The 25,796-nt window shown below is 45.5% G+C and overlaps 1 protein-coding gene across 1 annotated transcript in view; it reads left to right on the top strand.

Annotated features, from left to right (window-relative positions):
* The first annotated feature begins 15,064 nt into the window (after positions 1 to 15,064).
* Positions 15,065 to 25,796, top strand: part of LOC119187085 (nose resistant to fluoxetine protein 6) — a 48,741-nt gene continuing 38,009 nt past the window's right edge. The window contains exons 1-5 of the mRNA XM_075871171.1: positions 15,065 to 15,174; positions 19,144 to 19,397; positions 23,254 to 23,459; positions 23,978 to 24,086; positions 24,488 to 24,584. Coding sequence (XP_075727286.1) covers positions 19,148 to 19,397; positions 23,254 to 23,459; positions 23,978 to 24,086; positions 24,488 to 24,584 — 662 coding nt within the window. The 5' untranslated portion in view covers positions 15,065 to 15,174; positions 19,144 to 19,147. The remainder of the gene's footprint in view (positions 15,175 to 19,143; positions 19,398 to 23,253; positions 23,460 to 23,977; positions 24,087 to 24,487; positions 24,585 to 25,796) is intronic.

Below are 25,796 nucleotides of genomic sequence, written 5' to 3'. Positions count from 1 at the left end.
AAAGGTGTATGTAACAAAAGGTAATGCGGCATCCAAGTTCTTGTGATCCGCTGCGATGTACATTGAAAGCATGTTGATGATGGTACGATTGGTGCGCTCAGTGAGGCCGTTGGTCTGGGGGTGGTATGGCGTGGAATGGCGATACTAATACCCACAAAGCCGTAGCAACTCTTCGACAACGTCAGCGGTAAACTGTCGGCCGCGATCACTTATCACCACACGAGGGGCCCCGTGACGAAGTATGATCGAGTGTAGAAGAAACCATGACACATCAGATGATGTGGCTGAAGCAACTACCATCGTTTCAGTATACCGCGTCAAGTAATCTACGCACACAATAATCCAGCGGTGGCCGGTGGTAGACTTAAGGAAAGGGCCTAGTAAATCTATGCCGACTTTTTCGAATGGTGATGTCGGTGGCTTAACCAGCTGCAGTGGGCCGGCCAACGGTGTGGTAGGTTGTTTGTGGTGTTGGCAGACATCACAACTTGCGACGTAGTGCTTGGTGGTCTTCTAGAGTCGAGGCCAGTAAAAACGTTGTCGGATACGGTGAAGCGTTCGGGCAAATTCAAAGTGCCCAGACGTGATGTCATCGTGCATGGCTTGGAATACCGCAAGACGCAGGCATTCTGGTACGACGAGTAGTAGTGTGGAACCATGGCTGGAATAATTCTTGCGATACAGTAGGGCGTCATAAATCACGAATGGCGTGGCGCGTCACATCAATCATTGGTTTGAGCGAAGGGTCACGCTGTTGCTCGTGACGCAAGACGTCCTAATTCGGGAAGTTGGATGATATTGCGGCCAGGTAGTTGTCGAAATCTTCATCATCAGCATCCACAGTTGGAGATGGAAGACGAGATAAGAAGTCGGCATCTGCGTCACATCGGCCGCTCTTGTAGGTCACAGAATAATTATATTCGTGAAGCCGTAAGGCCCAGCGAGCCAACCGACCAGCTGGGTAACGTAGTTCGACAAGCCAACAAAGCGAATGATGATCTGTGACGATCTTGAACTGCAGGCCGTACAAATAAGGTCTGAACTTTTGGACGGCGAGAACAACTGCAAGACATTCCAGTTCAGTGACCGTATAAATCCTCTCCGCCTTAGTTAAAGTCCGACTTGCATACGCCACGACGTGCTGGTGGCTGTCGTGATAGTGAACTAGCACGCCACCAACACCGACCCCACTAGCATCTGTATGCAGTTCCTTGAGTGCCTCCGGGTTGAAATGACGCAAGAGGGGCCTGGAAGTAAGCAAATACTTCAGCTGCTCGAAAGCAGCCTCACACTCAACGGTTCATTGGAATGGGGCGTTTTTGCGGAGCAACTTTGTCAGGGGATGAGCAAGCTGGGCGAAGTCTTTGATAAACCGACGAAAATAAGAACACCGGCCAACGAAGCTACGGAGATCCTTCACAGACGTCGGTTGCTTGAAGTCTCGGACAGCACTGATTTTGTGCGGGTCTGGTCGTATACCGTCCCTGTCGACGAGATATCCAAGCACAAAGGCTTGACGCTCACCAAAAACACTTCTTTGCGTTTAAAACGAGACCAGCTTGTTTGACGCAATCTAGAACAACGCTAAGCCGATGGTTGTGCTCGCGGAATGTCTTGTCAAAAATAATTACATCATTGAGATAACACATACATGTCTCTCATTTGAGACCGCGAAGGATGGAGTCCATGAATCGCTCGAAGGTAACGGGGGCATTGCATAAGCCAAACGGCATAACGTTGAATTCAGATAACCTATTCGGCATGACAAAAGCAGTCTTCTCTTTGTCAGACGGATGCATTGGTATTTGCCAGTATCCAGACCTTAGGTCGACGGACGAAAAGTATGCGGCCGAGTGCAGACAATCAACAGCATCGTCAATGCGTGGTAGCGCATACCCGTCTTTCTTTGTGACGGCGTTGAGACGGCGGTAGTCTACACAAAATCGCCAAGCATTGTCTCTTTTTTACCAATATAACAGGAGCTGCCCAGGGACTGCTTGACTCTTGAATAACGTCTTTTTGCAGCATGTCGTTGACCTGATCGGCGATCATTTGCCTCTCTGACAGGAATACGCGATAGGGTTTCTGGCGTATCGGTGTAGCATCTCCCGTGTTGATGCGGTTGTGCATACGGGATTCGGGCAACATGGAACAATCCTTGTTTTGAGCGAAATCAAAGACTCCCGCGTAGCGTGTAAGTACCTCCTCAAGTACATTCTGCTCCGAGGAAGGCAACGACTTATTGATCATACGTTTAATCTCAGCTGAGTTGTTGGGCAAAAGAATCGGCAATGAGTAAGGTAAAAACACAGTATACTATAGTGATGCACGACTTTAATGCAAAAGTAGGGAAGAAGCAAGCTGGAGACCAGGCAGTAGGAGATTATGGCATGGGCACTAGAAACGCCAGAGGAGAGCTACTAGTAGAATTCGCAGAACGCAATAATTTGCGGATTTGAATACCTTCTACCGAAAACGAGAAAACCGCAAGTGGACATGGAGGAGCCCTAATGGCAAAAATAAGAACGAAATAGACTTTATAATGACTGCACACCCAGGAATTGTGCAGGATGTGGTAGTGGTTGGCAAGGTACGATGCAGTGACCATAGAATGGTGCGGTCTCGAATTCGCCTAGACTTGAAAAAGGAACGACAAAAACTGATACGCAAGAAGCCAATCAATGAGCTAGCACTGAGAGGGAAAGTGCAGGAATTCAGAGTGTCGCTGCAGAACAGGTACTCGGCTCTTAGTGAGGAAACCAACCTTAGCGTAGATACAATGAATGATAATCTGACGAGTATCATTACGGAGTGTGCAGTGGAAGTTGGAGGCAGGGTAGTTAGACAGGACTCTGGCAAGCTTTCACAGGAAACAAAGAACCTAATTAAGAAGCGTCAAATCATGAAAGTGTCAGTACAACAGACAAAATAGAACTGGCAGAGCTTTCGAAGTTGAATAATAGACGTAAAGTATGCGATGTAAGAAGGTATAACATGGAGAGAATTGAACACGCTCTGAAAAACAGAAGAAGCGTCAAAGCAGTGAAGAAGAAACTTGGAATAGGCAAAAGTCGGATGTATGCACTAAGGGACAAAGAAGGCAAAATAACTACCAATATGGATAGGATAGTTAAAGTAGCGGAGGAGTTTTACAGAGATCTGTACAGTAGCTGAGACAACCATGACCTTAATACTATAAGAACTAGCAGTAACCCAGATGACACCCCACCAGTAATGATAGAAGAAGTCAGAAAAGCTTTGGAGAGCATGCAAAGAGGCAAAGCTGCTGGTGAGGATCAGGTAACATCAGATCTGCTGAAAGATGGAGGACAGATTGTGTTAGAAAATCTAGCCACCCTGTTTACGAGATGTCTCCTGACGGGAAGGGTACCAGAGTCTTGGAAGAACGCTAACATCATCTTAATACATAAGAAAGGAGATGACAAGAACTTGAAGAATTACAGGCCGATCAGCTTGCTCTCTGTACTATACAAGCTATTTACAAAGGTATTTGCTGACAGAGTGAAGAAAACATTAGAATTCAATCAACCAAAGGAACAAGCAGGATTTCGAACAGGCTACTCAGCAATTGACCACAGTCATACTATCAATCAGGTAATAGAGAAATGCTCAGAGTATAACCAACCACTATACATAGCCTTCATAGATTACGAGAAGGCGTTTGATTCAGTAGAAATATCAGCCGTCATGCAGACACTGCGGAATCAGGGCGTAGATGAAGTATATATAAACATTCTGGAAGAAATCTACAGGGGATCAACTGCTACCATAGTGCTTCATAAAGAAAGCAACAGAATACCAATCAAGAAGGCTGTAAGACAGGGGGACACAATCTCCCCAATGCTATTTACCGCATGCTATCAGGAGGTTTTCAGAAGCCTAGAATGGGAACAGTTAGGGATAAGAGTTAATGGAGAATACCTTAGTAACCTGCGCTTCGCCGATGACATTGCATTGCTGAGTAACTCAGGGGACGAATTGCAACTCATGATTACGGAGTTAGACAAGGAGAGCAGAAAGGTGGGTCTTAAAATTAATCTGCAGGAAACGAAAGTAATGTACAACAACCTCGGAAAGGAGCAGCGCTTTGAGATAGGTAATAGTGCACTTGAAGTTGTAAAAGACAATGTCTACTTAGGACAAGTAATAACTGCTGAGCCTAACCACGAGATTGTAGTAACTAGAAGAATAAGAATGGGGTGGAGCACATTTGGCAAGCACTCTCAAATTATGACAGGTAGATTGCCACTATCCCTCAAGAGGAAGGTATATAACAGCTTTATCTTGCCGGTACTTAGCTACGGAGCAGGAACCTGGAAACTTACAAAGAGGGTTCAGCTTAAATTGAGGACGACGCAGCGAGCAAAGGAAAGAAAAATGGTAGGTGTAACCTTAAGAGACAAGAAGAGAGCAGAGTGGATTAGGGGACAAACGGGGGTTAAGGATATCATACTTGAAATAAAGAAGAGGAAATGGACATGGGCCGGGTATATAGCGCGTAGACAGGATAACCGCTGGTCATTAAGGGTAACTAACTGGATTCCCAGAGAAGGGAAGCGGGTTAGGGGGAGACAGAAGGTTGGGTGGGCAGATGAGATTAAGAAGTTTGCGGGTATACATTGGCAGCAGCAAGCACAGGACCGGGTTAACTGGCGGAACATGGGAGAGGCCTTTGTCCTTCAGTGGACGTAGTCAGGGTGATGATGATGATGATGATGATGATGATGATGATGATGTTGATGATGAGTTGTTGGGCGCAGTCTGACTGATGGCTGGAGACTCCAAGACCATTCTGACGTCAATTGTGGCCTGCTTCTCGAACGTTCCCAGTTTGAATCCGGCTGGTAGAACAACAGGCTCTGAGGCTGCGTTCAGCGCCCACAAGCAAGCATGTCCGTCGATGGCTGTAAGGACAGACCGTGGGACCAGCACATTCGTCTTGACGGCGTTTGCATGATTAGGCTCCACAAGTCCAGTGCAGGGTCCTGAGTGGACATGAGAAGAGCATACGGGTACAAACACTGCTATCTGTCCAGGGATCATTACATCTTCAGACAACGAAAGAGCATCGACGGGCAGAGTCGGAAAATTGTCAACTATTGCAGCGGGCAACGTACTTTGTAGAAGAATCTCTCCAGTTCCACAATCAAGCATAGCAACGCATTCATGAAGGAGGTCTATCCCTAAAATGATGTCATGAGTTGCGCGAGCCAGTATAGTGAATTCAACTCTGAAATTCTTTCCACCAATCGTGAGTACAAGGGCATAAAGCTTCGCCTCCAACTCCACGAAAAGTTTCTTTACGATTCCACGCAAACATAACTTTGTGACCTAAGAAACGATGTTTGAAACGAAGGCTCATAACCGAAACAGCAGCACCAGTCTCTACAAGAGCAAGAGTATCTACACCCTCTATACACACACGCACTTTGTTCATCAACTTCACAGCAGAAGGAGGAAATGGCGAAACTGGCCCTTCCGCGACCGCACCTCCATCGGTCGAACCAGTTAGTTTCCCAGCTGCTGCGGGGAAGGTGACCGACGACGCGGAGACGGTGATCGGCGGGACCGTGTCGGAGGCGGCGTAAGGCTTCGTTCAGAGACGGGGGACTCGCTGCGAAATTCGTTAGGCCATTGCTGTCGGGGACGGTGGTAGGCCGGGTGAAAGGTCCAGGTTTCGTGCATACGAGGCGGGGGCGTCGATAAACGTGGCGGCACGAGCGTTTTGTACATAGGAGCCGGATACGTTGAAAAACGTGGCGGTGCAGGTGGCCGTCTGGGACAGAAGCGCGAAATATGCCCTGAGAGACCACATGTGTAGCAAACGGGGACTTGTCGGCTTACATTAGCAGGAGCAGAGGTGGCAGAAGTACGGGGAGACGGGTCGTGCTCCGCAGGAACATTTTGTGATGACGCATAGTAATCTTCTGGTAGAGGCCTGGTTGACGACGGTAGGAGGTCCGCAGCGGCACGTCGAAATGTTGACAGCCAGTGGTGGCCGCGACCCGTCGGGGAAAGTGGAAGCCGCGGGGTAAAATCTGCAGTTTCTGTGCGTGATCGGTTTTCGATGTGGCGCTCTCGCATCCAGTAAGGAGGTGGTTCGGGGCACGCGGCGAACGAGCATTGGTGGTGAACGTCACCTGCTTGAAGTCGTACGAGCTCTTCTCAAACTACCCGATGTACGTGGAAGGGAACGTCTTCGCAGGTGGCGCCGTCCAGATTTGTGATAGTGGGAACATTCTCCAAGTACCCGAACTTGGGTAGAATTCTCCGGGTCTTCAAAGCCTCGAATGCGCGACACTGCTGCCTGAAAATCGAAGGAGTGTTCAAGTTTTCTTTTGTTATCAAAAATTGTACACGTCCACGGCGATGCCTTTTAACAATTGACCGACTTCGTCTTTGTCAGACATATTTGCGTTGACAATCCCGCAAAGCTTCAATACTTCTTCAATGTAGGTTGTGCACGTCTCGCCGGGCAACTGAGCCCTACGTGACACCGTTTGCTCAGCTTTCTTTTTCATAGAACTCGTGTCCCCAAAACAGGCCTTCAGTTCCTTAACAAATATATCCCAAGCGGGCAGGACATGTTCATGGTTCTCAAACCAAAGCAAGGCTGTCCCGGCAAGGAAGAATACTACGTTCACGCTCGAGCTTCGCCGGTGCGCCCCATTTGTAGTAGTGGCTCACTCTGTCGAAGTTTTTTAGCTAAGCGTCCACGTCTTCGTGAGTTTTGCGTGAGAAAATGCGTGGCTCGGGTGTTCCATAGTCTTGTTGTCGAGGGCGACGGCCACCTTGTGCCGTGTCGATGGCACTGGTGGATGCAGCAGCGTAGTACGTCAATGGGATTGTTGTGTCCTCGTTCATGCTGATGTTGTCCGGGGCTAGGCCAGCTAAGCGTCTGCTTCTTCGAAGAACTTCTGCTGCGGGGTTCAGGATGGCAAGTTACCCAGCACCTCCACCAAAGCTGTTACGGATGTGATGGGTTTATTTACACTGAAAAATGGCATCGCTCTACCGTCACTGCCGAATCCCCATCGCTCGAGAGCGTCCGATCTCTTCTTCTTCCTCGCTCTTTCAGTCCAGCTTACAATATATATATTTATATGTATATAAAGAAAGAAGTGTATACCTAAGGGCTCGTTTTTTCGTGCTTTTACACAATAATAATGAGATCTAACAGACAATAATGCCAAGGAAATTATAGGGGAGGATATTAGACCAAATTGTAAAGTAAATACGAAGAAAAGTCGGTGAAAAATAACTTGCCGTAGGCAGGATCCGAACCTGCGACCTTCGAATGAAGCGTTCGATGCTCTACCATTGAGCTACCATGACAGCCATCCCCCAGCCACTTTATATGGCTTATATGTGACTTAAACGTGGGAGTGTCAGTCAGCGCCACCAGTAGCCATGGCGGCGAGTGTGGCACACTTTTTTGAGCTTGTTTGGCGTCACGTAGCACGTGAACTTGTTACGAGCGGGCAGCTGACCAATAGTCCTTCGTATACAACCTAAGCGCACTAAGTCTGCCAGTACGAGACCCTCGTTAATGAATAAGGAAAGAAGTGTATACATAAGGGCTCGTTTTTTCGTGTTTTTACACAATATTAATGAGATCTAACAGACAATAATGCCAAGAAATTGCAAAGAATTGCAAAGAAAGCGGGATAGTCGAATTTGCCAGGAGTTGTCCACTATATATGGCATCTCTCTTGCCTAAGCAGCTTCGCGATGTCACTGATCATTTCGTAACAGTGTGTGTGTGTGTGTGTGTGTGTGTGTGTGTGTGTGTGTGTGTGTGTGTGTGTGTGTGTGTGTGTGTGCTGCCGCCAATGTTTTGACAAGTGTACTTCTACTTTTTAAGGCTGGAACTAAATTTCTTAGCTGCTGTGTGTATGCGCTTTGTAGCTATTCCTCCCATCCAAATAACTGAGAAGAACTGTGCAACAGTGACAGCAGGCGTGGGGCGGCGTAAAATAAAATGCATTCATCAAAAATTAGATGAGTCAAAAGGAAGATACATTCCTGCGAAAAGAAAAGGACGAGGAAGCGGGCATCATTCAAACAACCATAATTCAATAAAGTTTATTTGTCGCATGTGACAGTTGTTTACAAGTTTTTAGAAGAACGGCTTAGCGCTCACACAGCTCCATGTAATAACGTTTGTACCTGCTGGCTCCAGACAGACAGACAGACAGACAGACAGACAGACAGACAGACAGACAGACAGACAGACAGACAGACAGACAGACAGACGGACAGACAGACAGACAGACAGACAGATAGACAGACAGACAGACAGACAGAGAGAGAGACAGACAGACAGAGAGACAGACAAAGAACTTTATCGGATCCTGAGAAGCGCTGCTCTTTTAGAGCAACGTCACTGGCCGCTACCCCGTAGTAACGGGGAGGCCTAGCCTCACCGCCGCATCGTGGGCGCTCTGGACAGCCCGTTGTTGTGGTAGCAACTCTGAACTACCTAAGGCAGAGTCGCAATCTTCTTCTGTGAGCCAACTTGGGTCCCGTAACGAGGGGCACTGCCAGAGCATATGTGCTAAGTCACTAACCTCACCACGATCAGGACAAGTAGAGTAAAAAGCCTCTGAGGAGACTATGCCGAAAAAAATAGGCTTGGATAGGACCTGGTCTGGGGCATTCTAAACATGATGGCCTGAGGTCTAGACAACTTGTTGTGCGGAGGAGCCAATTACCGCCTACTCAACTGGTAGTGTTTAGCCACTTTACTGAATGTAAGTAAAACGTCCCGGAATATCTCACTGCCAACCTGCGGACCTACGTACCCCCTGGGACGACGACGAAGTGTCTATTTCATAGAACGCTTGTACCCTTGTCTCAAATTTTCTATTTGTTTTACCGCAAATTCTGGGAGCTGCTGCTCCCTCCTTGCGAGAATGGATGAAGAAGCTACTCAGGATTTTCGAGGTGGACAACCGCTATGTCTGGCAGCGGCTAGGAAACGTGGTACCACCTCAAGTGGCACAGACAGCGAGGCAACGGAGCTCTATTCCGACGGTTTCAAGTCATCGGATGACGACTACACAGTCGTCGTGAGCCGCAATGCAAAAAGAAGACTGCTACAAACATCGTCGACGGCGAGTTTATCCACCATGCAGGCTACCGCGCAGCGTTGGCCACACTATACTCTTCATGGCTGTGGACCCTTCAGCCAACCTATGGCGGCTTAACAGGCAAGTCCTCTCTGGATACCTCGAAGGACTTGCTCCAAATGAAATTAAAGACGTCAGGATCAACTCACGGAAGAATATTCTGGCAGTTGATGTTCTACACCGTAGTGCGCTGCAAAGCCTACAGAACCTCTCGGAAATCGACAGAGTCACAGTTAAATCAGTGATCCCCACTGACTGTAAGGGCAGTGTTGGCGTCATTTATGACGTGGACATTTCCATTCCCGCTGACGATTTCCCAATCTTGATAAAGCCAACTACAGACGACATCTCATCAAGCACATCACAAGGCTTGGTCAGTCCCGATGCCTGAAGTTTGTTTTTGAGGGAGACCGTCTTCCCCCACACGTCAAAGTTGGCCACGTTCGCCATCAGGTCCGTCCATACATACCAAAGCCCCTACAATGCTTTAGATGCTTCAAGATGGGACATTTCAAAGGAGTATGTACCAGCAATGTCGCGTGCCTGCGGTGTGCCGAACCTCATTCAAAAGACCCCTGCCACGCAACTGCGTTCAAATGCTCCAATTGCCACGGCGCTCATAAAGCCTCGTCTAAATATTGCCCACGAGTGAGAAATGAACGCGCGGTGCTCAAACGCATGGTGCGCGACAATTCAACGCAGAGGGAAGCCGCTGCTACTGTCAGGCGACGTCGGCGTCACCACAGAAGATCATCAGGCAACGTGGCATCTGCTGATAGAGACCCGTCATCTCAAGCAAGAAGAACTGGCCCCCCATCGTCAAGCTCTGAGAAGACGGATACACCGAAAACAGAATCAGGGTCAAGACTCCCACATCGTGAAGATTGGCCATCACTTCCACGAACACAGCCTGTTTCAGAGGTGCATCGATCCCCGCCAACCTCGATGCCATCACGAATCACTGATGAAAAGACAACTGAGGATCACCAGGTCATCAACATGTTGCAGACACGTATGAGCGCAATGCGCATGCTCCTAAGCAACATGAACACCCCCTCAGCGCAGAGCGCACTCCAAGTGCTGGACACTTTGAGTCCGGTGCTTCCAGCTCTAAGGTAAAACAATGGCCCGCAACATGTTATCCTTTCGCGAGGAGGTCAAGAACGCATCTGTCCTTCAGTGGAATGCCAGAGGACTTAGGGCGCGTATGTCCGAGTTCCGGAAATATGTATTCACGAACCAGTTCTCCATAATTGTGATTTGTGAACCAAACCTGTCAGCCCAGATGAGACTGTCTGGATATGAGTGCTTTATGTCTTCTACCCATGGAGAGAGCAGCAAGGTCGTTGTGCTCATACGGCGCGACTTAACTTATGTTCATCACCCTGTACTCCGGACGAAGAAAACCAGTACGTTTGCCTAACAGTAAAAAACAATAAGACCACATTCACCATCATCGGAGCCTACTTACCTCCATCAAGTCGTCTAGACCGAGAGCGCTTGCGCGGAATTTTGAATTCAACTCTGCAGCCATGGGTGATAACTGGTGACTTCGATGCCCACCACTGCTTATGGGGAAGCTCCAGGGTCAACACTAGGGGTAGAGAGTTAGTGTCTTCTGCTTCTGAATGCGAACTTATCCTCGTGAATGATGGCAGCCCTACTTATCTGTGCGGATCGGCCTATAGCAGTTGCCTGGACCTCACTTTCGTCTCACGCTCGTTCACACGCAGAGTACACTGGTTTTCAGATTTGGAAACAAGGGGTAGTGACCACTTCCCAACATACCTGAAGATTGACGGCTTTCCAAGTCTCCAGTTCTCCAGAGTTGTCCAGTGCACCGAGTGGCAAAAATACAAGTTAATCATGGAAGACTATGTTGGCGCCTCACCTTTCAACCTAGAGGACGCAATAAAGAATGCCCTAATGTCAACGACGCGTTCGCTTCCGGTGAGCTCATTTCGCACTCATATGAAAATTGATCTCGAGAAACTCCGAGCAATTCGTCGTCGTGCAGAACGACATTATAGACGCACGCGGTCACTTGATGATCTGAGATTGGCCAGACGCACACAAAAGAAAATACAGCGTCACATGGACAAGTTGGCCAAGCAACGATGGGTATCTTTTTGCGAGTCTTTGGATCCTAGAAAGCCTCTGTCACTAATCTGGAGAACTGTCGGGGTGTTCTTACAACCATTACTTAGCACTACCCAATAAGATCTCTGGCACTTCACTTACGCTGCGAAGAGATTGATGTCGCCGATTCCTTCGGTCAAAGGATTGCCTGCGGCTCAAATTCAACTGGGACAAAGACGCTCGACTTTTCTGTAGCCTCACGTGATCCCCGAATGGAGATTTTGTTTTCAATGGACGAACTAAAGGCTGCGCTTGCTTTGTGTAGACGTTCTTCAGCGCCAGGACCTGACGGAATTACTTACCGCGCTCTGTGTCACCTAGGAGATCAAGCTCGGCAGGCACTCTTGCAGCTGTACAACGACTCCTGGCAAACTGGCATGGTTCCACAGGAATGGAAGTCAAGTCACCTGATTCCACTTCTCAAAGCCGGCAAGTCACCTTTGGACATTTCCTCTTACCGCCCAATTGCCCTCGCGAGCTGTGTGGGAAAAGTTATGGAAAGAATAATTTTAACGCGTCTGGAATGGTACTTAGAGTTCTATGAAATATATCCAGATGCCATGTCTGGGTTCAGACGAGGCGCTCGTCAAGTGACAATGTAGTTGACTTGGTGACATATGTAGAACACCAGAAGGCCTGCAAGCGGTTATCTGCTGCTCTATTTCTTGACGTTAAAGGGGCATACGACAATGTCACCCACGAAGCCATTCTCAGCGCACTAGAAGGAGTGGGACTCGGTGGCAGGATATATACGTGGGTTCAGAGCTACCTACAGAATAGATCATTTCACGTGCAGGCAGAGAATGGCCCGGCACCCGAGTATTACTGCAGCCGAGGAGTCCCGCAAGGCGGAGTGCTAAGCCCGACGCTGTTCAATCTAACACTCATAGAACTAGTTGGCAAGAAACCAAGCAGTGTACGACTTTCCATTTATGCTGATGACATCTGTGTGTGGACATCAGGTGTGACTCGACTTCAGCTTCGCGCTCGACGTCAGAAGGCAGCATCAGTGACACCGTACCACTTACGCAAACAAGGGCTTGAAATCACAAGTGAGAAGTGTGCAGCCGTGGCCTTCACCAGAAAACCAATGTCCGCTTACGGCATATCAATTAACGGGCAGTTGGTGTCATGTAGCCGGAGTCACAGGTTCTTGGGAGTCGTAATCGACCTAAATCTGTCTTGGACACCCTACGTAAACTACGTGAAAATGCGGCTGACTGTTATTTGTCACTTATTCAGGTTCCTTGCTGGGAAAAGTTGGGGAATGTCTGTCGAGTCTATGTTACAGATGTACAAGGTATTATTTACTGGATTCCTGCGGTATAGCCTACCTGTTATATCTAACACGTGCAAAACGAACCTGCGCACAATCCAAAATATTCAAGCCCAAGCGCTTAGGATATGCCTTGGTTTACCCCGCTGCGCATCGACAGCTGAAACAATTGCCATTGCACAGGACTACTCGATCATGACGCACATCACCATTGAAACAATGCTTACGTACCTCAGGCAATATGCTAGGAATCCTTCCCACCAATTGGCAACCCTCGCTACTGAGAGGCCCCGCACGAAATTTAGTGCAATTTTTTGTGCTCATCGTGCATCGTTTACGTCAGGCTTTACGCCTGCTGAGAAACTGGTGTATCCTCCGTGGTGCCTGGCACTTCCACAAGTACGTGTTTCAATTCCAGGAATACAGAAAAAATCAAATTTGCCTTCATCAGCCCTAAAACACTTGAGCTTGAGCCATCTGCACGAAATGTACAACAACCACGTGCACATATACACCAATGGTTCAACCGCAGCGTCTGGTTCTGGTGGTGCGGTGGTGATTCCAGCTAGAGGGATCACTCTGCGAATCAAACTGTCACATGCCACTACGTCCACAACGGCAGAACTTGCGGCTTTGCGTGGCGCCGTAGAGTACATCAAATCCCAAAGACCTAGTAAATGGGCTGTGTTTTCCGACCCAAAACCAGCCCTAAAGAGCATGCAGTCAGTCCTTCGACGAGGTTGCCATGAACAATTAACTTACGAAGTTGTCAAGCTCGTTCACCACGTCACAGAAACAGCCCACGAGGTCAAGTTTCAGTGGCTTCCTGGCCATTGTGGAGCCAGTGGCAATGATTCCGCAGACAATGCGGCTCGCACATCGCACCAAGAAGAACACACCCTTCCGATTCTTTTGTCAAGGACTGACGCTGCAAATCAACTTCGTCACCTGGCACGTAGTCTGTGTCTGCAGGAGTGGAACACCCCAAGCCTAAGACATACGAGACTATACCAAATAAACCCCCGACTGGAACTTCGAGCTCCATCCGGACTTCGTCGACGTGAAGCTTCACTTTTTTGTCGCCTTTGTTTGGGGGTTGCCTTCACAAAAGCATATAGAACCCTCATCGGATAGACCGACAATGCGAAATGCGACGTCTGCTGCACCAAAGAAGACAACGACCATCTGATATGCCATTGCCTTCGATTTGCCTCCAAAAGACGGAAGCTTTCGGACGCATTGCGACAATTGGACGATCGGCCACTCTCTGTGCAGATGCTACTAGAACACCGTCATCGCCTTTCGTCGGCTCAAAAAGCAGTCAAAGCTGTCTTGTGCTTTTTGAGGACTAAAGGCCTATGTGACCACCTTTACCTTTTGTGTAGTGCCACCGCTGCATACGCGCACACCGATTGACTGAAAATCCTCCTTTTTTTCTGTCTCTTTTTCTCTTCTCTTTCCTCTCTTTCTCGAATCTTTATGCCCCCTTCCTATTCCCCCAGCGTAGGGTAGCAAACCGGGCATGTGCCTGGTTAACCTCCCTGCCTTCCTTCTTGTTGTTTACCCCCCCCTACGTCCTCCCCAGCACGTAGGGTTAGTGCGTGCGCCCGGGAGTGAGACGTGTCATTCAGGTTTACTAGAAAGTCCAGTAGGGGTTCGGGATGGAATGTATCAATCTTCTAAATTAAACACAACCTTGTATGTTTTCTGTTTCTCCGGAACCAGAAGTTTCAAGTATGTATTGCTTGAGGTCATCACAGTTGTTACTTGCCACAACCAAATTCGGTGCCACTGCTTTCGAGGCACACGACTTTGCTGTGGCACCTCACATCCCCTCAACCCACCAGCGCTCATGCGCATAAACTTGTATCGTACATAATGCGTATGTACTCTATTCTACCATAGTCCGTATAACACGTGCATTTTGTATTACCGTAAATCTACGCAATCCTTGAGGCGACTCGGGAGCGTCCTATTATTTATTGTTTTTCTGGTATGCGTTCAACGCTGCTAGCAGCAGAAAAGGAACAATGCTGATATATCTAATGAAGGGGAAAATGCACCATTTCTAGTTGCGCAGTTTATAAGAGTGATGTTGCAAGGAATCATTTATTTTGTTTCAGATAAACTGGCTTGCTTCCAAAGCTTATCGGTAACATTCCATGCGTAGTTTGAATGTAAAAAGTAGATACTTAGAAGCATGCTCTTTTACATATATACATATTGTTTGATTGTTTCAGGATGATGAACTGCAATTTATTTGCGCAGATGGAAACATATTGTAATTGCGGTGATGCTTTGTAAAGCAATACCCCAATATAACAATAACAATGTCATACATTCTGGGGCTTTCTGCGATATCCTGTCAGCATCAATCATAAAGGAAACGCAGCTGCCGCAAACTTGTGCGGCCGGGTAATGAGCGCCAAAAAACAAATATATATATATATAAAAACTTGACACCGTGACAGCACCGAAACCTGCACAGGGTTAACCTCTTTTTTTTGTTTCCGCTGGCACATCGTTTGAACAGCATTTGTTATATCTGAATGTAACCGAATTCATCTACAGCTCTTCCCTTTGCGCGTTGAACTGGCCCCTATGAAGGTAATATTTGCATGATTTAGTAACTTATTGATATTGTGTTTTTGTGATTAGCATAGGCTTTCATCACTTACCAGGTAGACCTATTTCACTGCATCGCGTTATACAATAAGTTTACTACCATAATGGAAACAGACAAAACTTTCTGTTCGACAAGGCTAGATATTTGTTGTTAAAACTGTGCCAAATATTTCAGAAGCGTTGTCGTCGTGTCCTAACTAAATTAGCTCATTTTACACAGTTGAAGGCTCCGAGGCTGTTTCTTACAGTGAGGCATTGATAGTGCTAATATATTGTGCGGTTATCAATACCAAGACAAAGAATATTTGCCTTTAAGACCTCGTGAGGATCTTAATGTCAAGATCAATACTATTGGCAGTCACTTCAACTGCTTCGCCTTTTCAGAAAAATAGATTTTTTTTTTCAGAATTTGATGAACAAGTGTATATCACCACCAACTCTTGAATTGTGATCCACACTCTTTTTACCCTCTTCCCCCTTTGATTACATTCTTGCTAATTATTGTTCATCGAGCTTAGTTGGTAATACAAATGTTGCTAAATCCTAGCTCAGTTTACAGTTGACTCATTTGCACCATGATAAATAATATCTTGCTCACCGCAATATTGTAATGATCTTGCTAAATGGAATCATATGTGTAGTCGCAATCAAAGTGTAGTCGCATGTCTTGATTTTATGGGCCAGTGAACTCAGCGTCCGCTAACAAGCTTCATGTACAGATGTTTTGTAAATGGTTGAACGCTGAATTCAGACTCGCGCGCGCTTTCACACCGTTTGCTCAGTAAGAGACTTCCTGTCAAAAACCACTGTACAATGGGCTTGTGCAGCAATTTGTGGTTGGACATATTTCAGTTGTTGCAATTCGGCAGTATCAACTTCATTCACTCCTACTTGCGTATATGCAAAGGTGATTCACAGTGATGTTTGTAAAAAGCTCGTAGCTGCAAGCAATAAAAAATGTTATCTCACAATCAAAGCTGTTACCACATCTCTCAGGCTGTTACAGATTTCTGGCAACACATATGATATTGCGTCAGCTCCACAAAGCACAGTGCTTTAGCTGGGGAGCTGTCAAAATTTTCCTCGAACGATATATTCCTGGTAGCCCATGGTCACGCGTGGACGCAACAACAATTGGGCAAATGAAGTCAATGAGGGTGGCGACTTGGGCTTGTTGGTATGGTTGCATGATGATAGATGGTAGCGCAGACAACGAACACGGACAAGAGAAGGCACATAGACACAACACAGCGCTAACTTTCAACAACAGTTTATTACACGCAGATCTCCGTGGTGTATGCGATCCACCACGCCAACGTCGCACGTGCGTAGCTCTAAAAACCATCAAATATAACCAACGCGCGTGTTCCAATACTTTACAATTTTATATTTTTCAATCTTTTTTTGCTTTTTCTTTCTTCCTTTTATCCCATGTTACCACAAACCCTATCGCGAATACATGTAATCAAGTTCCTTATCTGTCAACACCACTGATGGGCTGCTCACACACGTGTCACCTAGCTCTGCAATTTTGCCGGCCTCCAATACCAATCGCGTCATCTCGTGCCTACTTCTATTGATTATAACCGTTTCCTTGAATTTCGGTGTGCACTTACATCTCAGGCAATGAAGGGAAAGAAAACCATCAGGAACAACACTATTTACTTTGTTATTGTGCTCGCGCAAGCGATCGTTTATGCATCTACTGGTCTGACCGATATAACACTTTCCACAAGTAAGTGGAATGAGGTATACCACACACATGATGCACTCCACAAATAGGTTTCTATGTTTCTTTTGGCATACATTTGATTTTCCCTTGTCTGGTCTTGTGCTTCTGCAAAGACTCACCAACTTATTGGGTGCCGAGAAAACTGACAGGAGGCTATCAGGACGCCTAAATGAATACAATGTTGTGCACGTATTTAGGTACGTCGATGACTTTTTAGTGTTTATCAATGACAGAACTGCAGATTTTACTACTCAATGTAGTAGCGTGTGTAGCGTTTTTCGTGAGGGTCTTAACCCACTTGAAGTGACTTTTGAAATGCCATGTGACGGAAGGCTCAGATTTCTTGACATTAACTTTCAATTCTCAGATGAAAAGACATGCTGGTGTTACGAGCCCAGAGCAAGTAAGCCATTACTACAGTTTCACTCAGCGCATACTAAACTGGTAAAACGAGGCATTGCGAAGATGTGCTTGAGTGAGGCACTAAAGAAGTCCTGCCGGTGCCTCATGAATGAAAGCTTCAGACAACAGGTCTCGAGGCTAAGCAATGCCGGGTACCCCAAGAGCCTCGTCGTGTCCGTTGCTGAAGGATTGCACAGAAAAGTGCTGGAGAAAAGATGTGAAGCGATGGATAGGGTGAGCTCAAGAAAGGAAAGTTTTGCCGTAATTCCATACATGCATAAGGTTTCTCACAGGATAAAAAAGATTGCGGAAAAATGTGGCACTAACGTAGTTTTCTCGGCACCCAATAAGTTGGTGAGTCTTTGCAGAAGCACAAGACCAGACAAGGGAAAATCAAATGTATGCCAAAAGAAACATAGAAACCTATTTGTGGAGTGCATCATGTGTGTGGTATACCTCATTCCACTTACTTGTGGAAAGTGTTATATCGGTCAGACCAGTAGATGCATAAACGATCGCTTGCGCGAGCACAATAACAAAGTAAATAGTGTTGTTCCTGATGGTTTTCTTTCCCTTCATTGCCTGAGATGTAAGTGCACACCGAAATTCAAGGAAACGGTTATAATCAATAGAAGTAGGCACGAGATGACGCGATTGGTATTGGAGGCCGGCAAAATTGCAGAGCTAGGTGACACGTGTGTGAGCAGCCCATCAGTGGTGTTGACAGATAAGGAACTTGATTACATGTATTCGCGATAGGGTTTGTGGTAACATGGGATAAAAGGAAGAAAGAAAAAGCAAAAAAAGATTGAAAAATATAAAATTGTAAAGTATTGGAACACGCGCGTTGGTTATATTTGATGGTTTTTAGAGCTACGCACGTGCGACGTTGGCGTGGTGGATCGCATACACCACGGAGATCTGCGTGTAATAAACTGTTGTTGAAAGTTAGCGCTGTGTTGTGTCTATGTGCCTTCTCTTGTCCGTGTTCGTTGTCTGCGCTACCATCTATCATCATTGGGCAAATGAAGTGTCTTCAACTGAACTCATTCTGATTAGGAATAACGAAAATAAATTTCTAGTTATATTTTGTGTAATAAAGGTAATAGGCCACACGTGACAGCAGCAGAAACACCATAGTTATCGTTATCACTGCTTCAAGCTGAATCCACGACAGTTTTTCCCACCTCCACAAACGTTTCCTCTGCATTGATACCTGGCCACCCGTGGCCTTGTTTTCAATCATTTGCGCAAGATTCAATATTAGGAGTGGTGAGCGCTGGTACAAGGCATGTTTCGTATTTTTACATACTTTACAAGGTCTACTAACGATGTCAGCCTGGTCAGAGGCGAGTAGTTGGGCTCTGGTTATTCAAGTTCAAGATATATAAAAACCAGTGATTAGTAACCAAACATGGTAATAATAACATCTTGGGTTTTAAGTTCAAAGGACACGATATGAATAAGCCAAACATACTCTGTCAATTGGATAGTTGAAACGTTTCTAAATTACCCATCCCGAGAAAACTGAGGCAAGTATTGTTTTGCTGAGTCTGGTGTCGCTGAATCTCGTACTTAACTAAATGAGAAGGCTGCACTGAGGCGGAAATCAGCAACGTATTTGCAATGATTCTGATTTAAAATATACATCTCCCCTTCTTGAGAGGAATATTTAACAGGAAAACTACATCGGTTACTAAGCTCATAAAGTAGAATTTTGCAGTAAAATTGCAGCGTAGTTATTTTTCCGCTACTATTTTGTAAAGTGAGAACTCTTCAGGCTTCTGCACGTGACTACGCCCTCATTCTTTACGCAGGAAGATGGCCACAATTGCGTTTCGAACGCAGCCAAAAACAGTGAATTTTCAACGTTGGCACGCTCAGCTACTGGCTCTTTTTTACGTCGTGTTATTCTCAGAAGCAACGCTTTCCACACCAAAACGTTCACACATGGTTGAGGATCTTCATGAAGAATTCCTCTCTGCCGAACTTCCACTGAGCGCAAGGTGCAGACATGATGTTTCTGTCTACATGACGCACTTGCAGAGTGGCTCCGATTGGGCAATGAAGAGTAAGTTAACCTTAGGCACCTTTTCATGCTGGACAGTTCCTTTATCTTTTTATCGACAACTATTGCGGGTGAATTCACTTCCGAAACCACGCGTAGCAATCACGCGATGTTCGAAAAAGAAATGTGTGACCTCATCAAACAGCTGCAGACAAGAAAGAACATCCCACAATTGGCTATTCGCTTTGGTTTATGATATTTTGCTCAAATTAATTTCGCTAAGTACTGCACCAAATAAAGTAACTTCTTTGTTGTCGTACGCTTTACTACATTAGCATTAGAATACATGAAGTGGGAAATGCGCTGGTGGTGTCGGTGACGTCGCCTTTTTGGAGATAGATCTGCCGGTCTACGGAATAAAGAAATGTTGGATCGAAAATCGAACACAGACACTTTGCACGGTGGTCTGATATTTTACTGCATGATCAAGTCAGTGTATTAAACTGCTCCAGAAAAAGCATTTAAGAACTATCAAGTTACGGCAATAAAATCCTCTTATCCCCTGAAGAACCACGTCAACAAATCTAACAATACCAACCAGCAGCGTAGGATTGCGCCAGGAGTCACACAGTTTAAATTTAATTTTCAGTAGGTGGTTAAAGTGTGGCCGCTCAATACAAAGGGCTCATCCACAATAGATCATTGTCAGAACATTTAGCAACAAAATCGACATAGTACGCTCAGGTGCAAGCGTGCCTATTACCTTAAAAACAAGTTTGCAGTATGCCCTGTTCATCCATTGGGCCGACAAGAACAATGTTAACGCGTTCCAGTATTAAGTGCAAAAACTATGAGCGCTTCAAATTTTATATTGTAGGGCTTTATACCAAAACGCAAGTGAAGTAACTCTTGCCATTTCGTGTTAGTTGAACATGTTTTATTCAGTTCTTAATGTTCGCGGTTCAACACTGGTCATGCACATTTGTTGCCGTTGCGTTAAAATTACTGGGGCACGCCAACATAATCTCCACATTCAAAATAAAATTACTGAAAACGCTGTTCCTCTTTCAGCGTACCACAGTGAGTGTTATAGTTCTTTATCTCCCCGTGACTATTATTAGCTGCGCAGTGAAATCTCTAATGGTTGAGTTACTTATCGAAGCGAAGGTGTGTCCAGCAATAGGAATTGTCAAGATAACAATAGGTATATTCTATGGCGTTCAAATGGAATAGACCTAGTGACAAGCTATGCCAGGGCTCAAAAAGTGAATGCCATCAATAATTGTTCGTGGCAATACAATAAATGTTTTACCACAAATAAAATAAATTTAATAATAATGTTAACATATAGTCGTTTTTGTTAAAAATGAAAAACTATAAATTGTCCCAACTTTCGTGACCGATTGTGTTCCTTTTTTAGGGCTACCATTTGGCCGGCTCCGAAGCTAGCGACATTTTATTTGTTGGTGTCCTCCTCGCCGTTTTCACTCTTCCCGGCATTCTTGTTTATGCGGTATTTTTTTTCAATGCTTCTGCAAACCATGCACGTATCCAGTCGTTAAGGTTCTAGTCGAGCGGTTGATAACTTGAGGAGATGTTTAGATATGCCAGGGCTCTAAGAACTGCAATTTTCTGTGGGTACTTTCCATTTTGATGTCCCGGGCGTCATCTAAATCGCTGCGGTTATTCATGTTGTCGCTGTGTTCTGTGAGAGCGTTTCGTACAGCGTTGAAGCTACGCACCTCGTTGAACTGAAGTGGTTCTAAGAGAGGGAAAAGAAGAGAAATGTGGGCCCCGTAACTGTTTGCTTCAGGGTGCGACACCACAACAGTAGCTCACAGGGCATAGGATTGAGGAAGGATTAAAAGGATAGGAATAAAGGTGTAAAGAGAGAGAAATAGAGATGCGCTAAGCCAGCGAGCGAGGACATATCAAGGGGATACGAGAGATAGGAAAGATGGAAACACGGTCACAAGAGTCCGAGGACGGGGCACCACTTGAGAGAGCTCTTGTCGGCGTCCGGAGATGGCGTATGGCAAGTCCTATTGGTCAGAGCTACGCTGTAGTCGGAGGTCGGTGTCAGGAGTTGACGTAGGGCCAGCCCAGTTGGCCAGATCTATGCTGACATCGGAGATCGCGAGGGCACAGCTGGTCGGCACGGCATCCAGCGAGCGAGTCCTGCGCACGTCGTTTGCATGTTCCCGTATCCTTTCAAGAAAGTTTTTGTCCCATGGATGTAAGTGGTGTCACCGTCCATGCATGGAAACTCTTAGGAAATTTTTCTTTTAGCAGGTCGTTTTTTGGTCGCAGCAAGAGTAACCCGATTATTGCAACGGGTTTCTGCGCCATCTCGATTCTCTTCTCTCACAACTCCTTGGGAGTTGCCCACTGATTACAGGAACTTATGGGACCGAAATGCGGTAGGAATGTTTTGTACAGGCTACATTGTTAGTGACCGCCATTGCAGAATAAAGCAAGTGGAAGGCGCGTTACTGTCCATCACGTCGCTGGGGCACAGAGCGAATAAGTGTATTCAGGTACCCATTGTCCAAAAAACTGCTGGTGATCGTGCCTTCTTGTTTCTTCACAACTTTTGTGAGCTGCAGACGGCCTCTGCGTGATTCAGCAGTAACTTGTCTCTGAAATTTTTGAGAAGTTGGATAGTTAGAACTGAGCTTCGGATACCATGTGGTTTGCGCAAGTTTTCGGCACATCAACAAGCTGAAACAGCCTTTCGCCCCTGCGTCTTGGCATTTCAAGAGCACACCCAGATTAGAAAGAACGTTGTTTTTTTTTCTTGATCCACAGTGAATTGATTTGCCGGCTCGTTTGATTTTAGGTGTGCCAGCAAACTGTCGGTGTTAGACTCTTTGATCATGCAAAAGACGACATTCATATATCTCAAAAATATTTTGGGGTGGGGCAAGTGAGTCCAAAATTCGTGTTTCGACGCGCTTCATTAGGTTTGTTGCTGTGGCTGAAATGGCGGCTCTCGTGGCAGTTCAACTGTTGCCGCTGTTTTTTTTTGTTTTTTTTGTTGAATATACCTGTGTATAAAAAATACGTTGCTTTGGGGCAGAAGTCCATCAGACGGCACAGCTCAATCATGCTCAGGTCTCTCTTTTCGCTTGTATTCTCTCATTTCCTCTCCAGATATTCACAGTGATTATGGACGCTGGCAATGTTCATGCAGGACTGATTATTTCATTGGTTAAATAGCAACTTCGGAAGCCAGTCAACTGGTCTCAACTTTCACATTTTGTTCTTGTAGTCGACGCACATGTGTTAAGCCAGTAAGGCTGCCAATCAATCAATGAGGGCAACGTGTTCCAGCCTAAGGGAGTTGTACACAGAAAGCTGAGTTCTTATCTTTGTTAACTAGGATAGATTTTTCTGACTAAGGCACGAGTACTGAAGGTCTGTGTATTTCGCCGCAGTTATTGCGTGGTACTTATTTGGCTCATAGACGACAATAAATAATTATACAATTTTCGGATCAGATATCACCGGACACAGATGCAATATTTGTATCAGCTCAGTCGCGGGATATTATTCAAGCGCCTCTATCACGCGGGGCAATGCAGGGACTCCGCATCAGTCGTTGCTGGGATTTTGAGGTAAAAAAAAACAGGGTACTGATTTATTGCCATAAGATGACATGCAAGTGACAGTGAACCCCTTTTTACTTTTCAGTCGATATAATACTCTTACGGCCCTCCCCGATACCTTTCTGCCCAAAACTATTTTTGTTGCTATCAAAACTATTTTTGTTGCTACTGCATCATTCAGCTCGTGCACTTAGCAAGATCTACGTTTGTGTCATTTGCATAGGTGTTTTCTCCTGTTTTGTTGCCAATCGACTTTACTCCGCAATATCTCACTTTCAACAGCATTTACAAAAAAAACATCTCAATTCCAGTGTTTGACAGCACTGGCAAAATGGAGAGTGGAATAATGAAGGGAGGACGCACTTTCTTAGGTTTGTATTCAGAGTGCATAGAAGCACTTCCGCAAGCCACCACACTTTCACCTTCAGAAGACCATACTCAACACCTGCCCGCTTTCATGAGCACTTACTGCTTAACCACCATGCGTCTTCACTCAAAGCAAAAAGACGAAAAACAGGTGTGTATTCTATAAAACGTATATAAATAGTTCGCAGAGTCGTAAAGGTTTGTAAACAATAAATGTATTCCGGTTAGTGTTTACTACAGCTAAAACAAAATAGCACTACCATTCTTGCTGGCATTCAAAAATGTCACCTTCATTCAGATGAATTAAAGGGACGAGGTGACGAACGTTTTTTGATATATACTAGCTGCATGTCGACCTGTGAACACGTATATATGGATGCCTGGGTCACGCTTACCTCGCCTTGGCAGCGGTCAATGTGATCTTTGATTCTAGGCATTTCACTTCTAAAATACTATTTATAATATCCGTGTATCCTAGTGCACGTGGTTTAATTTTGATAGCCGAGAAATATATACAACCAGGAAACATGCTTTTACTATTAGAATCAATAAAACTTACCACATGATGGAACAGTGCTACAATGTTTCCCTCCACGTTACTTGATTCAATCATTGAAACATGCAGAATGGTCGCTATATTTTTAGCGAGGTCTTTCATGTGTATTTCAGGGCATAGTAAGTTCTATCTGCAAGAAGCTGTCTGGTTCAGGTATCACTGCTGGCGTCTGTGTACCTTCCACTTGCACTGAAGAAGATGTCAGTGCCATTGCTACCTTTGGTAAGAGGTTATCATGGCTTTGTTTGCAAAATATTTTTTTCACTGATTTATGTGCTAACTGTGTAATATAAGCACTCTTTGTTCCCAGCCTTACTCTAATATGTTTACTGATCATGCGCCAAACTACATCTGTGCTTTGTAGGGACTGCCATTATATCAAAATGCGTATTGCAGTTGAAGTAACTACGAACGTTCTGGCTGGCAGCTTATTCGGAATCTTTGCCTGTTGCTATCATTGTGGTCAACATTAGCCAATAAATCTTGATATGTTTTTTTTTGTGTTTGAAAAAATACTTCTGGGAGTAAAAACTGCCAGACAGAAATAAATTCAAATATTTTGAAAAGAAAACAGCTCTCGCTTTGAAAGCTCTATTTTTAACTAACAAGCTTTCGTTGGTTAGCTATGTGTGGATTCGGCTGCAATGGAAACGCAACATCAACGAGATGCCGAAGAGAAAGCATGACGCTGATGGCTGACAGTCCGGCCCTAGTGACTACGTAAGTTTTCTTGCATCCAACATTTATTGGGTATTTTGGCACTTTAACGCGCCTCTGTGACTCAGTTGAAATTCAGAGGTGTGAAAATATGCTTGAAAGCCTGATATTCAACCGTAGACAGAAATGAAAGAGTAACTCCAGCAACACATTTTTTACTCTAATCAAATGTTTCTATTATCTTCATAGAAATTCATCTTATAGGTCACATACTTCAATTTATCTAAACTAGCATTAAGCGGGTCACATTTAGGCATCACAATTGAAGTGGTGACTAGAGTTGCCCTTTGAGTGACTTCAAAAGAATCCAGCAATCAAGTGAAAATAGCCACAGCTTAACCAACCTACATCTGACAAAGGGAAGAACCACAGTCAAAAGAAAACGTTCGCTTGATGGTTTCTCAACATCTTGGTGCGAACCAATCTGGGGAATAATTCATGATCCAGACGGTGTCTTGCTTATCAAACTTATTCATTCTTGAGGACGAGTGTTGAAATTGAATTCATTAGTTATTGCAGTCAAAAACAATTTTTCCCCAAAAGATCTGATTACCGTCTTCGTCAGTCTACGAATACCTGTGATCACGGACCGTGCAGATGCGCCAAGACGCAGTTCCGGAACTAGCGCGATACAGCATTGCCTTCCCCTGAAGTACCTGGTGAGGTACTGCACTTTCTTCTAAAACCTGTCCAGTGCTATTTTCTTGCGAGTTGAACGCCTCAGTGGAACCGGGTCTTTTACGGCGCTTGGAGGCTGGTCAGTACCTAACCCTTTATCGATTTCCTCGCACAGTTTAACCTGCTGGTAGTTAATGCGGCAGTGAACTTTCAGCGCCGACGTCCGTTTCACTCTCCCTGAATTAGTCACGAATGCCGCTTACAACGCTTTCTGCGCTTATCGAAGTCGTACTTAATGAACATGTCACTGGGCTCCCCTTTTGTATCAACAATGAGAAGCTGACCCCCGCTGCTAGCCATCTTTCTTTCCTTTTATTTCCGCATAAAAAGGCGCAACTGGCTGCGATTTCATTACTTTGCGAGTTGAATTTCAGATATTCCACGATATCGTCGTAGCTTATGCTCTTGACGGGCATGCTCGGATTACGCTTTCTAATATCCATAGAAGGTTCTCGCTCTACTAATAAATTAGCAAAGCGGGGCGAAGGGATCCAACACTTTATGTCCCTCGTTTAAGGCATCTAAACGTATGTGTTA

The sequence above is a fragment of the Rhipicephalus microplus genome, chromosome 1 (genome assembly GCF_043290135.1).
Source record: "Rhipicephalus microplus isolate Deutch F79 chromosome 1, USDA_Rmic, whole genome shotgun sequence".
Classification (NCBI taxonomy): domain Eukaryota; kingdom Metazoa; phylum Arthropoda; class Arachnida; order Ixodida; family Ixodidae; genus Rhipicephalus; species Rhipicephalus microplus.
The sequence above is the reverse complement of the archived record's forward strand: the minus strand, read 5'-3'. Positions and strand labels throughout refer to the sequence as shown.